Source organism: Candida tropicalis (assembly GCF_000006335.3).
Source record: "Candida tropicalis MYA-3404 genomic scaffold supercont3.3, whole genome shotgun sequence".
NCBI lineage: Eukaryota > Fungi > Ascomycota > Pichiomycetes > Serinales > Debaryomycetaceae > Candida > Candida tropicalis.
Window position 1 is genome coordinate 1,630,374 of NW_003020055.1, and position 14,562 is coordinate 1,644,935.

At 30.8% G+C, this 14,562-nt stretch overlaps 9 protein-coding genes across 9 annotated transcripts; 6 read left to right on the forward strand and 3 right to left on the reverse strand. All coding sequences in view use genetic code 12, as the record gives it.

Annotated features, from left to right (window-relative positions):
* Positions 1–1,455, forward strand: CTRG_02770 (pantothenate kinase; the record flags this gene model as incomplete). Its single annotated transcript, XM_002548427.1, has 1 exon — positions 1–1,455. One exon carries the CDS (start codon positions 1–3, stop codon positions 1,453–1,455), a length of 1,455 nt encoding a protein of 484 aa, XP_002548473.1.
* Positions 1,456–2,554: 1,099 nt separating this feature from the next.
* On the forward strand, positions 2,555–4,057 carry CTRG_02771 (uncharacterized protein; the record flags this gene model as incomplete). Its single annotated transcript, XM_002548428.1, has 1 exon — positions 2,555–4,057. The coding sequence occupies one exon, from the start codon at positions 2,555–2,557 to the stop codon at positions 4,055–4,057; it is 1,503 nt and encodes a 500-aa protein (XP_002548474.1).
* Positions 4,058–4,148: 91 nt separating this feature from the next.
* CTRG_02772 (putative cysteine synthase) lies at positions 4,149–5,327 on the reverse strand (the record flags this gene model as incomplete). The annotated part of the gene is made up of 1 exon (XM_002548429.1): positions 4,149–5,327. The coding sequence occupies one exon, from the start codon at positions 5,325–5,327 to the stop codon at positions 4,149–4,151; it is 1,179 nt and encodes a 392-aa protein (XP_002548475.1).
* A 2,089-nt stretch (positions 5,328–7,416) lies between these two features.
* CTRG_02773 (uncharacterized protein) lies at positions 7,417–8,490 on the forward strand (the record flags this gene model as incomplete). The annotated part of the gene is made up of 1 exon (XM_002548430.1): positions 7,417–8,490. One exon carries the CDS (start codon positions 7,417–7,419, stop codon positions 8,488–8,490), a length of 1,074 nt encoding a protein of 357 aa, XP_002548476.1.
* A 480-nt stretch (positions 8,491–8,970) lies between these two features.
* Positions 8,971–9,780, forward strand: ISA1 (Fe-binding Fe/S cluster assembly protein; the record flags this gene model as incomplete). Its single annotated transcript, XM_002548431.1, has 1 exon — positions 8,971–9,780. The coding sequence occupies one exon, from the start codon at positions 8,971–8,973 to the stop codon at positions 9,778–9,780; it is 810 nt and encodes a 269-aa protein (XP_002548477.1).
* Positions 9,781–10,605: 825 nt separating this feature from the next.
* CTRG_02775 (uncharacterized protein) lies at positions 10,606–11,286 on the reverse strand (the record flags this gene model as incomplete). The annotated part of the gene is made up of 1 exon (XM_002548433.1): positions 10,606–11,286. The coding sequence occupies one exon, from the start codon at positions 11,284–11,286 to the stop codon at positions 10,606–10,608; it is 681 nt and encodes a 226-aa protein (XP_002548479.1).
* On the forward strand, positions 11,285–12,130 carry CTRG_02776 (uncharacterized protein; the record flags this gene model as incomplete). The annotated part of the gene is made up of 1 exon (XM_002548432.1): positions 11,285–12,130. One exon carries the CDS (start codon positions 11,285–11,287, stop codon positions 12,128–12,130), a length of 846 nt encoding a protein of 281 aa, XP_002548478.1.
* Positions 12,131–12,445: 315 nt separating this feature from the next.
* CTRG_02777 (uncharacterized protein) lies at positions 12,446–13,486 on the forward strand (the record flags this gene model as incomplete). The annotated part of the gene is made up of 1 exon (XM_002548434.1): positions 12,446–13,486. One exon carries the CDS (start codon positions 12,446–12,448, stop codon positions 13,484–13,486), a length of 1,041 nt encoding a protein of 346 aa, XP_002548480.1.
* A 55-nt stretch (positions 13,487–13,541) lies between these two features.
* SEC20 (Sec20p) lies at positions 13,542–14,546 on the reverse strand (the record flags this gene model as incomplete). Its single annotated transcript, XM_002548435.1, has 1 exon — positions 13,542–14,546. The coding sequence occupies one exon, from the start codon at positions 14,544–14,546 to the stop codon at positions 13,542–13,544; it is 1,005 nt and encodes a 334-aa protein (XP_002548481.1).
* Positions 14,547–14,562: the final 16 nt, after the last annotated feature.

Below are 14,562 nucleotides of genomic sequence, written 5' to 3' on the forward strand. Positions count from 1 at the left end.
ATGCTGCTGTCAGCAACTCCGCAGAATGAATACAAACCACGCAGTGCATCTTCCCGTCGTTCGTCAGGATCATATCCAAGATTTAAACTCACAACTATAGCCACCAATGAAGATATAGATTTACAATCCATAGATCCAGGTACAGTTAAAATAGATTGTTCTGGTGCCTATATTGCAAATGACGACCTATTAAGAAGCTCCCTAGAAGGCAATGATAGCACTTCAACCTCATCAAACACCACCACACCACCACTGTCAGGTGCGTCTTCAGATTTGGATGATGATTTAGAAAGTGATTCATCTAATACATCAGTTGAAGATCAAATTTCTTCACATCATGGAACCATTACCAAGAATAACATTACTTTACCACAGCACAATGACGAGATTATACATATTTCAGTGGATATTGGTGGAACTTTAACTAAATTGGTTTATTTTTCAAAATCTAATAAAATTACTGGTGGTGGTAAATTATATTTCCAAGATTTCCAAACTGAAAATTTCAAAGTTGAAGCCATGAAATTCATGATTAAACTTATTCAAAAATCAGTTGATAAGAATAATAATAATCCACCAATTACTTATATCATGGCTACTGGTGGAGGTGCACATAAATTTTACAATTTAATGACAAAAACATTCAAGAAATATAAACTACCTATGAAAATCATAGCGAAGGATGAAATGGCTTGTTTGATTAAAGGATTAGATTGGTTAATCACCAAGATTCCTCAAGAAATTTTCACATATGATTTAATTGAATCAACGACTAAATTTCAACCACTACAATCAGAAAAAGAAATATATCCATATTTGTTGGTTAATATAGGAAGTGGTGTTAGTATGATTAAAGTGACCAAACCTGGCCCTGATGGATTTGAGAGAATTGGGGGTAGTTCATTAGGAGGAGGTACATTATGGGGGTTATTATCATTACTTACAGATGCCAAAGATTATAATGAAATGTTGGAAATGGCACAAAATGGTGATAATGAGAATATTGATTTATTGGTTGGAGATATCTATGGTACAAATTATAATAAAATTGGATTAAAAGCCAATCATATTGCTTCTTCATTTGCTAAAGTATTTAAAAAACTAAGATTTAATAACAAGACAATGACACCAGCTGAAAAATTGGCACAATTTAGACAAGAAGACATTGCCAGATCATTGTTATTCTCCGTTTCTAATAATATTGGACAAATTGCTTATTTACATGCATTAAGATTTAATTTGAAAAGAATTTACTTTGGTGGTAGTTATATATCAGGACATATGCAAACTATTCATACGTTGAGTTATGCGGTAAATTTCTGGTCCAAAGGAGATATGGAGAGTTATTTCTTAAGACATGAAGGTTATTTAGGAAGTGTTGGTGCATTCATGATGGGTCCTGCTGTTGATGAAAGTTTAAACGGGGATGCTACTCAAGAAAGTGTGTCTAATTGATCTCCTATTGTCCTTTATATATATATATATATATAACATAACATAAATCATTCAATTCATATAGTCTATAACTTGATTATTTCTATTATATCATAATATACATCAATAATTTAATATGCACCAGTGTTAAATGGGGAGGTTTCTTTCATATTTTTGCAACTATTTTTTTGATTTGGTGGTCTATACTACTTTCCTCGGTTTGAAAGTGTTTCAACACTTGGTAGTGCTGGAACCCCCCCCCCCCAAAAGTAGAATTAACCGAAAGACAATTATAAATGATCAGACTTGTACACAATTATGATGAGTGGGTTAAACAATACACGTTTAATGAGATGATGTATTGGTAAGAGTTGAATATTAGTAAGCATTGATCAATCAATTCATGGTTATACGGAATAGAAAAATGAAGAAATAACTCATAATGAATATTTCTGTGAATAATGTAACGTAGTAGTAGTGAAAAAAAAAAAAAAACGATGTTGGTGGTTTTACAACGTGGAGGTAATTTATCACTACCCTGGCCGATTTTAAAAGATAAAAGATAAAAAAAAGAAAACGATCATTCGGATAAATTGTTACATTTGGATAGAAAAAGAAACTTGCAAAGAGATAGCTGGTTCAAATGGATCAATTGATATGTTTGAGTGTGTATGTGTGTGTGTGGATGGAATAACCTGCAAAGACTATCAGTTGACATATGTACGATAGATACACCACCACCATATAGTGCTGATGGTATTGTGAGATGAGTAATCTCAGTTGAAGCGAGGAATAAAAGAGAAAAAAATTTTTGTCATCTGCCAAACAACAACAACAAGAAGAAGAGTTCCACACGCACGCACCGAGGGGAACATCAACAGCAACAGAAAAAAAAAATTTTATATGTGAATGAGTGAGTGAGTGCCACTTATGAGTAACATCCCGATACACCGTTTTCTCTTTTTTGTTAATTTTTAATTTTTAATCTCAGAAATTAACACTAAAAAGATTACAAGATTTACTTGCCCATTAAGATATTTGTATAAATATATTTACATTTTCATCTACTATTCCCCTTTCTTTTTACTTCTTTTTTTTTTTTCTTTTCCTTTTTCTTATAATGAATGGTATTATAGATCCTGCAGTATCATATCAATATCAATATCAATATCAACAGGATCAACAAAAGCAATTACACCAACAACATCTACAACAACGTCTGAACCAGCACCAACAAACAGATAATAATCTATTACACACTCAACCTCAACAGTATAGAAGTATAAATCCAATCAACAATACACCCAATAGACAATCTCCGCTACATCCTTCATCTAAATTATATTCTCAACCACAACAAAGTTTCAATTCAGAGTGGTTAGACGATTCATTATCTCCAAATAATTCCCCTTCAAAACTAACAAGAATACTAGAAGCAGAATATAATAACTCTAACAAAATGTCTGCAACTATCACAACTACTCAACCATCTAAATATGAAACTCCTTCAAAACCTCATCATCATCATCATCAATTCACTTATATAACCCCGCTTTCACAACAGAAAAATGATGCTCATGAAGAGACTGCTTCAATTAATTCATCTTCATCACAACTGATAACACCTACAAAAATACCATCAATAAGTAATTGGACTATATTTTGGTCTATTCTAAACGATCTTGTCGGGAAAGATAAACTTGCCAAAGTGAGTCAATATACTTTGAGATTATTGGTATATCATGCAAATAAATCACAATCTTATTTATCAGATGAACATATAAATATTAAACTTATTAACACCAGATATAATGATAATGAAAAGAAATTGGAACTAATCAAGAATTTTTTAAAACATCCAAGTGATTTTATTAAAATTATAACCATTTTGGTATTGTCTTTATTTAGACAAAAAGCTGCCGGTATGATAACTGGTTTATCAATGTATCGTCAATTTTTAAGATTTGGTAAAACTCCATTTAGAATCAGAGATTTAATTGTTAAATTTAAACAAAATATCACTTTGAAAAATAATAAACTTGAAATTAATGAAGCTAATTTATTTAATAGAAAAACATTGGGTCAATTTTTTTCATTGTATTATGGTATTAATGATGAATCACTTTTATTATATAAATTAAATGTATTAACTGATCCAACTTATAAGAAATTCACCGGAAGACATGAAAGTTATGGTTGGTATTGTGAAACTTGGTTGGCTCTATATAATGCTTATGAAAATTTACAAAATTTGATTCAACAAGAAATGGATCTTAAAATACAAATACAAGTGAAAAATAAAGCTAAACAGATTTCAAAACAATTATTAGGTGGAGGTGGAAATATGATGAGTTATTCAAGTTCTAGTTCTACTAATAACACAGAAGATGCAAAATTATTAGACGAAATACAGTTTAAAAAGAATAATGCTTGGATTGATATCTATAAAAACTTATCTGATTTAGCATTCAACACTTATACTGTTTTCCAAATAAAATTACCATTTGACACATGGCAAATTTGGATGGGTATAAGTGCATCTGTATTGAGTACAATCAAGTTGTATAGAGAAACCAAGAGAACTATGATTGAAAAAGAAATGGCCAAATTAAAATCCGAATAGATCTAATAGAATGTGTATTGTATATGTTTGTGTAGTTCCACGAGAAAGAATTGTGTGTATTATATATATATATAATATTAGAGCGTAACCATTATTTTAATACATCATCTAAGGTTAAATCGTTTGGTAAAGATGTGGCTTCTTTCCAGAATTTAGATAAATGTCTAGCACCTGAATCACAAGCAATAACCACGATTTTTTGACCAGGACCATATTTCAAAGCTGTTTTAACAGCAGCTACACAATTAATAGCAGCTGAACTACCCCAAAATAATCCATCATTAACACAAATAAATTTAGCCATTTTCAAAGCTTGTTCATCTGTAACTCTAATAGCTTCATCAATATATGGTTCTGCTTGTTTAAAATTCCAAGTTAATCTATTCAATCCAATTCCTTCAACTAAAGTATCCACTTGATGTCTTCTTCTGGTACCTTCTTTTTCAACACTATCATACATTACACCAAAATTAACTCTATTAGCTAATCCAGATCCTTGAGGATCAGCAAGAATGATTTTAGTTTCTGGATTATTTTCTTTTAATCTTCTACCAACTCCAGCTATAGTACCACCAGTGCCACTACCATTTATAAATACATCAATTTTATCATTACCCATTTGTTCTAAAATTTCTGGTCCTGTAGTATCATAATGAATTCTCCAATTAAAATCATTTTCAAATTGATCTGCAAATATAGCTTTTCTATTATCATTAGGATCATTGTTAATTTTATTAGCTCCTCTTCTAGCAGCATTTGTATATTGATTTGGATCAACTATACTTGCTGGTTTAACAGGTTCAAGTTCAGCTCCTAATGCTTTTAATAAATTCAATTTTTCAGGTGATGTATCATCAGGTAAACAAATATGTGAAATATATCCTAATGCATTACATAAAACAGCAAATGAAATTCCTGTAGATCCACTTGTACCTTCAAAAATTATATTATTTTGATAAGGTGTCAATTTACCTTGTTTTTCAGATGCTTTAATAATTGCTAATGCAACTCTATCTTTAGCACTTCCTGCGGGATTAAGAAGTTCTAATTTACCATAAATTTTACAACCGGTTAATTTCAGTAATGATTTAATTTCTACAAGTGGAGTATTTCCAATAAGTGATTCAACTCCTCTGGTACGTGGTGATAATGAAGTAAGATGTTTTGAATGAATTCTAGATTGATAAAGATCATGAAGTTCTTTGAGAATTATTAGTATTGATACAACTGCTGCTGATGATTGCAAAGCAGATTTCCAATTAATAGCCATCGTTGTTGTTACTGATGATGCTGATGATGATGCTGATGATGCTGATAATGAAATTTTTTTTTTTTTTCCATTCAAATTATGATTGTCTTGATTAGTATTACGCGATGGTATGATACAAAATTAAAGATTGCAAAAATAGATCTACAAACTCGTGAAGCAAGTTAATTGATGGGGAAGTTCATCAACATTGGGATATTCTTTTGATTAGTCATATTTCACGTATATTAGTAAATGGCATCCTATCATTGGTGGAGATTCTGGTTGCACATACCTTTAACTTGGGAAAACAAAAATTACTCTTCATTTTTTTAACCACCATCTCCTCATGAGCAATGCCGACGACTAATACCATAAATGCAAAACTTACCATCCCATTTATAAACCTTCAACATTTTATTATACCGATTTCAACAATCATCAGTATACGTCACTTAAATCATTTGAATCTGTTTACAATACAACGTAGAATTGTTTCATTAGAAAGAAAAGTGCATGATATTTATTAGTAAAATTGGACGGAGAGTACTTAAGTCAAATACTGAGCTGTGTTTATTCATTTGTGATATCATCATCATGGCTTAATAGTAATTTTTATGTAAAATATGTGATCACTGAACTCAAATATGTAAGAAATTGATACTTTCCAAAATTGTTTGATTTTCCCCGCATATGGTAGCACTCGACATATAAAGTACAATAAAAAATACCTACACAAATACCCCCCAAAAAAACTCAACTATAAAAGGACAAAAAACAATTTTTAAAAAAATAACTTTTTTATACTACTTTCCTTTCTTTTCTTTCTTGTTTCATCAACAATTAATATCAATGACTTATATATGATATCATTTATATCAAGTAAGTGTCAATAGATGTGTTTTATTCATGGCTGCAAATACTAACTTAAATATAAGAAACCACAATCCATTATATCCATGACAAGTTTACAAAGAATCAGAAGTTGTTTGTTTCCCATATGTTGTTGTTGTATGCTCCCCCAGTAGTTGTTGCTTGTGTCACTTGGTTAAGTCATTGAGAAGAAAGTCAACAACTGATTGCTCCTTTAGTATGATGCACAAACATAAGAAGAACTTTCCAAATAAGATAGCAACTTGGGAACACGTGCTATCTTGAACCTTATAAGAGGGATCAACATATACAAAAAAAGGGGCGATGTTGATTAGCGAAAGTTCTTCAAAAGATAGTGACTGGTCATCACTATCTTTAAAAGCTACTCACCGGGATAGATTAGTTGAATATCCCGATGAGTAGTAGTGGTGGTTTATTGCAAACCACACTTGTAGAGGACCAGGTAGAGGACAGTCGACCAGTCCCCTTTCCTCCTGGTTCGGCCTCTATCTATTCCCCCTTGGGCCAGTAGGGGGATGCGATATGGCAACTCAAGAAGAGGGCCATAGTCGGGCTGGGTCGGCCCCACTTACACATACATGTGGGCCCAGTTCGTCCCTCTCCTTTAATTAGGAGAGGTGGTAAGTGGAGGGGAGGAGCCAACCCGTCATCATTTGGTTCTTCCCACCACTTCCACATTTGACATTGCGGACCCCCCCCCCGGCTGATACACATTGTTTGATAGAAGTGGAAGATAACAAGCATTACATTCTTTGCAATTGCAATATATTTGAAGTGCTACACATTGGTAACAATCATAATCACCTCTGTGATATTTTTTTGAATTGGGATTTTGACAAATATTGTTGTAGAAACTACTTGACTTTGATCACAAATCATTCCATAATCGATAAATCCTAACTCAATTTCTGAACTACTAATATATATAGTCCATTTTTTTTTTCAGATGTATTATAATGTAGTAGGTAAAACTGTTTGGTTGTAATATTGAATCAAGTCATATACAAACCACTTTCCAACCATTGATACGCTTCTTGTTTGCAACAGTCCAGATGCGCGTGTATCTACACGTGACTTTCCCGTTTAGGAAAGTGGCGCTAGGAAATAATGTGGTGGTAATCGTTTTCCTTTCCTCCTTTACTGATAAGAGATACAATAAATATCCAGTGAAAATTCTACAATTACAATTTTGAAACCTTTTTTGTCAAAACCACACATAATGTACTCTATATTATTGATTATCATATTGTCTCTTGTAGCTGGATACTATACATTCTACAGGAAACAGAAACACTATGGAGTAATCCAAAACATTAAACCAGTTCCACCAACTTTCACTTGGGAAAGTCAACCACCATTGCCAATTAGACCATTTGTTAACAAACGAGATTTTAATCCAAGTATGGGTGTGAAAAACATTGGTAAAACTCCTGAAGATTGGTTATTAATTGAAGATACTTATTTATCCAATATTAAATTACGTAAGAAATCTTTACAATTACAACCTGAAATCATGTCATATGTTTATAATAATGAAATATCAAAACAATCATTAGGAGAATTTTATAATTTTATGGTTGAATTTTTAATTCAACGATATCCAATGTATTTCAAAACAAACATTTTTTCAAATTTAGTTACAAATATCATTACAAATGATGAACCATTTCCGAAAACTTCAAAATCTTTAACTTCTGATGAGATTATGAATATAATTGCTAGAAATATTGAAGAAGATTTTTTAATTTTAATAAAAGATAATCCTGAGGACAAATCTGAAGAATATATACTTAGATCATCACTTAATAGTTTCCCTGCTGGATTTGATCCATCAGTTAATTTCAATCAACCAGTTTCATTTATTCATAAGCCAGTACCACAATATAAATCAAGGTTACAATTCACTATGGGGAAATTTTTCAATAATATGAAGGAAAAAGATATGTGGGTACGTCATAATTGGTCTATTCAAACTCATGGGAATTTATTTAATGTTGGTTCAAATCATGGTCGAGAAGGTGATGAATTAATTCCATTAAAATATGAAGAAATTGATTTTGAAAATGGATGCTTTTTAAGATGTGAAAGACAAGTATTTATAAGATTACCAAAAACTAAACTGATTGTCATGACTATTAGAACATATTTAACACCAATTGATAAAATCAAACAAGAAGGTAATGCTAAGGAATTAATTAGAGGAATTGACTCCTTACCAGAAGATCTTGCATTTTATAAAAAAAGAGGAGTGTGGGGCCAAGCCGTGAAAGAATATTTAAATAATGAAGATTGATCAAGGATTGGTGGAAATAAACCCAAATCATTTGCAGCCGAGAAAAAGATTCCCTTGTTAAAACTCCGGCACGTGACCGCTTTTTTGTTTTGTTTTGTTCTGTTGTGAGTTCGGCGCCGAAACCCCAACTTTCAATTGGCCAATCAAATGCGAGTGAAATAATTTTACGTAATTATGTGCAGTCTATTGGTGAGTAATTAGGGGAAGTCGTGTCTTTGGTGATCATTCCTTTTTTTTTTTTTCTTTGCTCTTTTTTTTTCTTCCCAAGTGTTGTAGTGTTGAGTTCCCATATCCGGAATTTTCCCACATTCACATAAAAAGTCTACTTTATTCTCTTGGTTTCTATAGCAAAGACAGAAAAAAAAAAATTATATCAATTACTTATTACTTTTCTTTTACTCATCTTTAATTATTTATTTATCTATTCACCTCCCTTTTTTTTTAACTTATTTATTTATTTATATACCAATACAAGTTACAATGATGATATCAAGAAGACAAAGCATACAAGTTTCAAGAAGATTCCTTTCGAATCAATCAACCAAGAATAAAAGATTTATACAAACAATTCCAATCACAACAAGATCAACCACTAATCCTTTCTTAACTAAATTACATCAAGATGAAGTGACTGGTGGTTCTCCAAAATGGGCTAAACATTCTTTAAGTATTCCTAAACCAGCTGAATCCACTACTAGTGCTGCTGCTAGTCAGCAACCTTTAAGAAGATCAAGAACATCTCGTTTTGCTTCAAAATCACAATCGACTATCCCACAACCATCTAAATTCTCATTTCCATCACCTGCATCCAATAATGTTATTGAAATAACATCAACTCCAGAAATACAAAAAGCTTCAAGTAGCATAACATCGAAAGAATCTCAATCATCAGTGCTGGCACAAGAAAAATCAACCCCGGCTGCCGCTGCCCCGGCACCAAAAAAGAAGAGAGTGTTGCGTCCAAGAAAAGCATTAATTACATTATCTCCAACAGCAGTGGAGCATTTAAGAGCATTATTAAACCAACCAGAACCAAAACTAATCCGTATTGGTGTCAGAAATAGAGGTTGTTCTGGTTTAACTTATAATTTGGAATATGTTGATAAACCAGGTAAATTTGATGAATTGGTTGAACAAGATGGTGTTAAAGTATTGATTGATTCAAAAGCATTATTTTCAATTGTTGGTTCAGAAATGGATTGGTTGGATGATAAATTGAGTTCGAAATTCATCTTTAAAAATCCAAACTCAAAAGGTACTTGTGGATGTGGTGAATCCTTTATGGTTTAATGGAAACTAATATATAGAGTTTTTAGTTAATAGTTAATAGCCTATTTTAAAAGACAAACAAAAAACTATAATGCATAATATTTATATTTGGGTTTTTATTTTTTTTTTATATATATCATATGTATTTATAACGACTATAACTTACTGTATTTTTCTACATTCGAAATAAGTAGCATCTATAGCATCAGGTAATGAACAGAAATATTCTTTCTTTTGCATGATTTTAAATAATTCAATTGAATTTATCTTTAATTTCAAGCATGTTTTCCCACCATCAGCATTACTTGTACAAATAATACTATCTTTAGAATCTTTTTCACCCATCAAATAACAAAACATATTAGAAATAGGATAACTTTCAACAAAAATTATCAATTGATTTTTGAGTATCTTTAATATTTGTATTATTTGATAATTCTTGAATTTTAACTTCTTTATTATCTTCAGTTTGTGAAGATAATTGATTTAAAGTAGTAGCAATATCTGAATTTTTTGGTAAATTCATTGATTCATGTGAACGTTGTTCAATTTGTTGTGGAGGTAATGGAGTATTAGATGTCTTGGGGGTATTTGAACCACCACCGAATGAAAACCAACCCATAATGGAAATATATATGTTTATAGAAGATATAAGTGAAAAAACTATAGAACAATTTGATAATTGGTGAATGTTTTTCTTAAGAATGTTCGTTTTTTTTTGTTGTTTGCTTTAAAGTTTGCCATTTCATCTTGAATGAATAAAACTAAAATCCGGAGTAAGGAAATTGAAAAGAATACGCATTTTACTTACTTACTCATATACACGACTTTTTTTTGTCATTATATCTATAGACAAAGTTTCAAACTTTCATTTAATCTCATCAAAGTAATTAAATATTGTTTATAACCCATGTATTCTAATGGGTATTTGATTTGTTTCTTAGTAGGACCTTTTTCCCAATCAACTGAATCCAATTGTTTGTTTAATTCAATAAACCATTTTAATTTATAATCATATTTGATTTCTGATGGGAATTCATTATCTAATCTTAAAATTGTACTAATAATTTTTGTTTCTTCATTGTCTATACTTGTTTTCTCTAAATCTTCAATAGTATAAATTGGATCATCTGATTGTGGATTATCTTTAGCAACAGTATGATTAAATACAAATACTAATGTATTCTTTAATCTTTCTTCAAGTTCTTCTTCAGTTAAAGGTGGTAAGTTTAATATCACTTCTCTTTTAGTATTATATGAAATATTCTTAAAATTTCTCTTTAAAAGTGCAACATAATCTTGATAATTAAGGTCAGGTGTGTTATATGGGATATCTTTGGTAGTGTATAAAGTTGGATTACATTCAAATCTTCGTAATTTATAGAATCGTTTATAATATGCAAGTAATTTATTTTTAAAAGTAGGTAGTTCTTCAATTTGTTTAAATGTAGTTGGTAAATTTATTACAGGTTTGGTTAGTATCAACCCTTTTGTATTTGGTCTAAATTTGAATTTTGGTTGAAACATGATTGATGATGTGATGATGATATTAGTGATTTGTGAAAATTTTCTTACCTCGCTAAAAAAAAAAAAAAAAAAAATGTACTCCGCGATATCTTGGGTTGCCAATTTGTTTTGGCGTCTTCTTTTTTGTCTTTTACAACCATGGCATGAAATGTCAATTGCGATTAGAGTTGATAAAAATTACTACAAACTAACCTATGATTATAAAACCGACAATCAACAATTGTCAAGTATTACAATCCCTTACCCTGAATTGTCAATTCATTTTGACATAATAATAAACAACACTCAACTAAAGTCCTCCACATATGGTGCACAATTTCTAACTCAATTATCTAAAAGATTTGCTAACTTTTGGAATAATTTAGAATATGATACTGCGCTTAACATTTCAGATGATTCAAATCATACTTTTGATTTAAACCTCAAATGTCAAGTTTTTTCCAATTATGCAGCATCTAATCATCTAAGAGCAATAAATTTGTCATTAACAATTATAACAGATCAACAATACATATCACTAGAAGAAATTCTTGTAAGGTTCAATTATTTGTTGGATTCTTGGTATCTTCATTCTGAGATTAATCTACCATTGGTGTTTTCTTGCATAGGACGTAAATTCGTTAAGATTAATGCATTCTGGTATAGAAAATGTCGGCAAGATATCCTTGGTAATGACTCATTTGAAATTGAAAAGCTATTACCTTCACTTGTTTCAAAAATCATGCAAGAACTAGTTGTAGTTCAATTGTTGCAACAGAAAGGAAAATTGCCTTCAATTGATGACGTTCATCGAAATTATCATAATATAGTTAAGGCATTTTCTATCCGTTTAATCGATTACTAATCCAACATTGTTCCACGGATCATTCCTCTCCTATTTCATAATTGCTATTCAATGGTCTGCTGACGGAATATTGTACTATAAAGAAAAGTAACCCCCACGGAGTGAACCCCCAAATAATTTAAAACGTAAGCCACAAGGCAACTCAATATTTTTTTTTCACAGTTCGGAAAAATTAACAGATCACAAAATGTTGTCCACAATGGAAATTTGCCCATATAAAAAGAGCGGAGAAAATTCAGGATTAATTAATTTTTTTTTTTTTGAACTTGCTTTCTAAACTTTATTCATTAACTAATCAATTCTACTATAATCATCATGTCACAATCAACTAAATTAGCTGTCGTTGGTACTGGTATCTTTGCCACTGATACTCATCTTCCAACTATTCAAAAGATCTCAGATTTGAAACCATATGCAGCTTACAACAGAACCAAACTGAAGGCTGAAGATTTCGCTAAAAAAGCAGAAATCAACGTTGTTTATGATTCTTTGGAAGAAGCTTTCAAAGATGAAAATGTTGATTTTGTTGATGCTTTATTGCCAGTTCAATTCAATCTTGATGCTGTTAAATTGGCTGTTGAAAATAATAAGCCAATTTGTTTTGAAAAGCCAATTGCTGCTAACTTGACACAAGCTAAAGAAATTGTTAAATTAAGTGAATCATCCGATTTACCAATCATGGTTTTAGAAAATTGGACTTATTTGAAAGCAATTGATGTTTTAAAGAAAGAAGTATTACCAAAAATTGGTGAAATTACTGCATTTACTTACAATGCTACCGGTCCATTCAATGATACCAACAAATATTTGGCTACTGGTTGGAGACTTAAACCAGAACATATTGGTGGTTTTTTAAGTGATGGTGGTGTACATCAATTGGCCTTGTTGACTGAAGTTTTGGGTGAAGTTGAATCATTAAGTGGTTTAACTAGACAATTACAAGAACAAAGTGGAACTGATGATGTTTTGTTTTCTACTTTGAAATTGAAATCTGGTGTCATTGGTACTTTCACTTATGGTTCTGCATTTGGAGCTACTGATAAATCTACTTATTTCAAGATCTTTGGTAAGAATGGTAGTGTCACTTATGATTGGTCTCCAGCTTTGAAAACACCAACCATCACTTATGAAACTGGTGAAACTGCAGGTAAAGCTTCTTCTAAAACTGTCATTGAAGTTGCTGAGGTTGATACTATTGAAGAAGAATTTAAAAACTTTAGAGATGCTGTTGTTAAGAAGGATAAGAGTATAGTTAGAGTACCTCCTAGAACTGCCTTCCATCATTTGGCTATTGTTGCTGCCGCTTTGGAATCTTCAAAGAATGGTGGTTCTAACGTTAAAGTAGAAAACCCATAGATGTAAAAGTCTTACAAAAAAAAAAAAAAATAATATACACACACATATGAATGATCTATAATTCGTCGACAATTCTTTCTGATACCGTAGATGTAACTGATTCGATAATTGACTCTCCAGAACTAAGTGCATCCACAACCGATTCTATCAAGCTCGTTGTATCTGCAATTTCATCAAGAACAGACGATGTAGCAGCAACAATCGTAGACATTAGTATCTCAGTAGTTGATAACTCTTCAGTAACTTTTCCAACACTTCCGCTTCCACCAAATAACCATCCAAATATGTTGAATATTTTAAAAAAAGACCATAGTAAGATTTTTATTGGTCTTCTCAAAATCCTTCTGTAAACAACCCAACAACAACAAAGAATGAAAAACCCCATACTTAAATAAATTCTTTGACGATCAGCTTTATCTTGTTTTTCAATAAATTTAACAATTTGTTTGGATTTATTTAATAAATCATTAAATTGTAAGAAATTTTCATTTAATTTATATAAATCTTTAGTTTGTTGATCAAGATTTTCAATATTTAATTCACTTTGTAAAATACTAGCCGATAATAATTGTCTTGAAGTTTGTAAAGATTTAGTTATTTGTTTATTTTGTTGAACTATTTGTTGATTAATTGATAATTCTGATTCTTTTTGAATTTTTTGTGATCTATTAGCAAATAATTGATCTCTTGCTGAAGTTGTGTCATTTGTAGAATCATCTTCTTTTGGTTTATTATCAAGATTGAAATGTTTAATTCTATACTCATGTAATTTATCTTGTTTTTGTTCATTTATGTAAACTTGTAAATTACGCAATTTTTGCTTTAATGATTGATATTTCAATTCATAGGTTTTTAAACGATTTGATTTATCTTTTGATTTCAAAATACGAAGATAATCCTTATAATCAATCAACAATTGATCAATTTCTAGTGTTATATTATTATATGATGTTTGGAAACTTGCTTCGTCTTCAAGATCAGGCAATTGACTTAAAGAACTGAGCAAATCATAAATCTTAACTTGTAATTGATCTAGTTTGGTATAATATGTAATCGACATTTATGGTACTGACGTG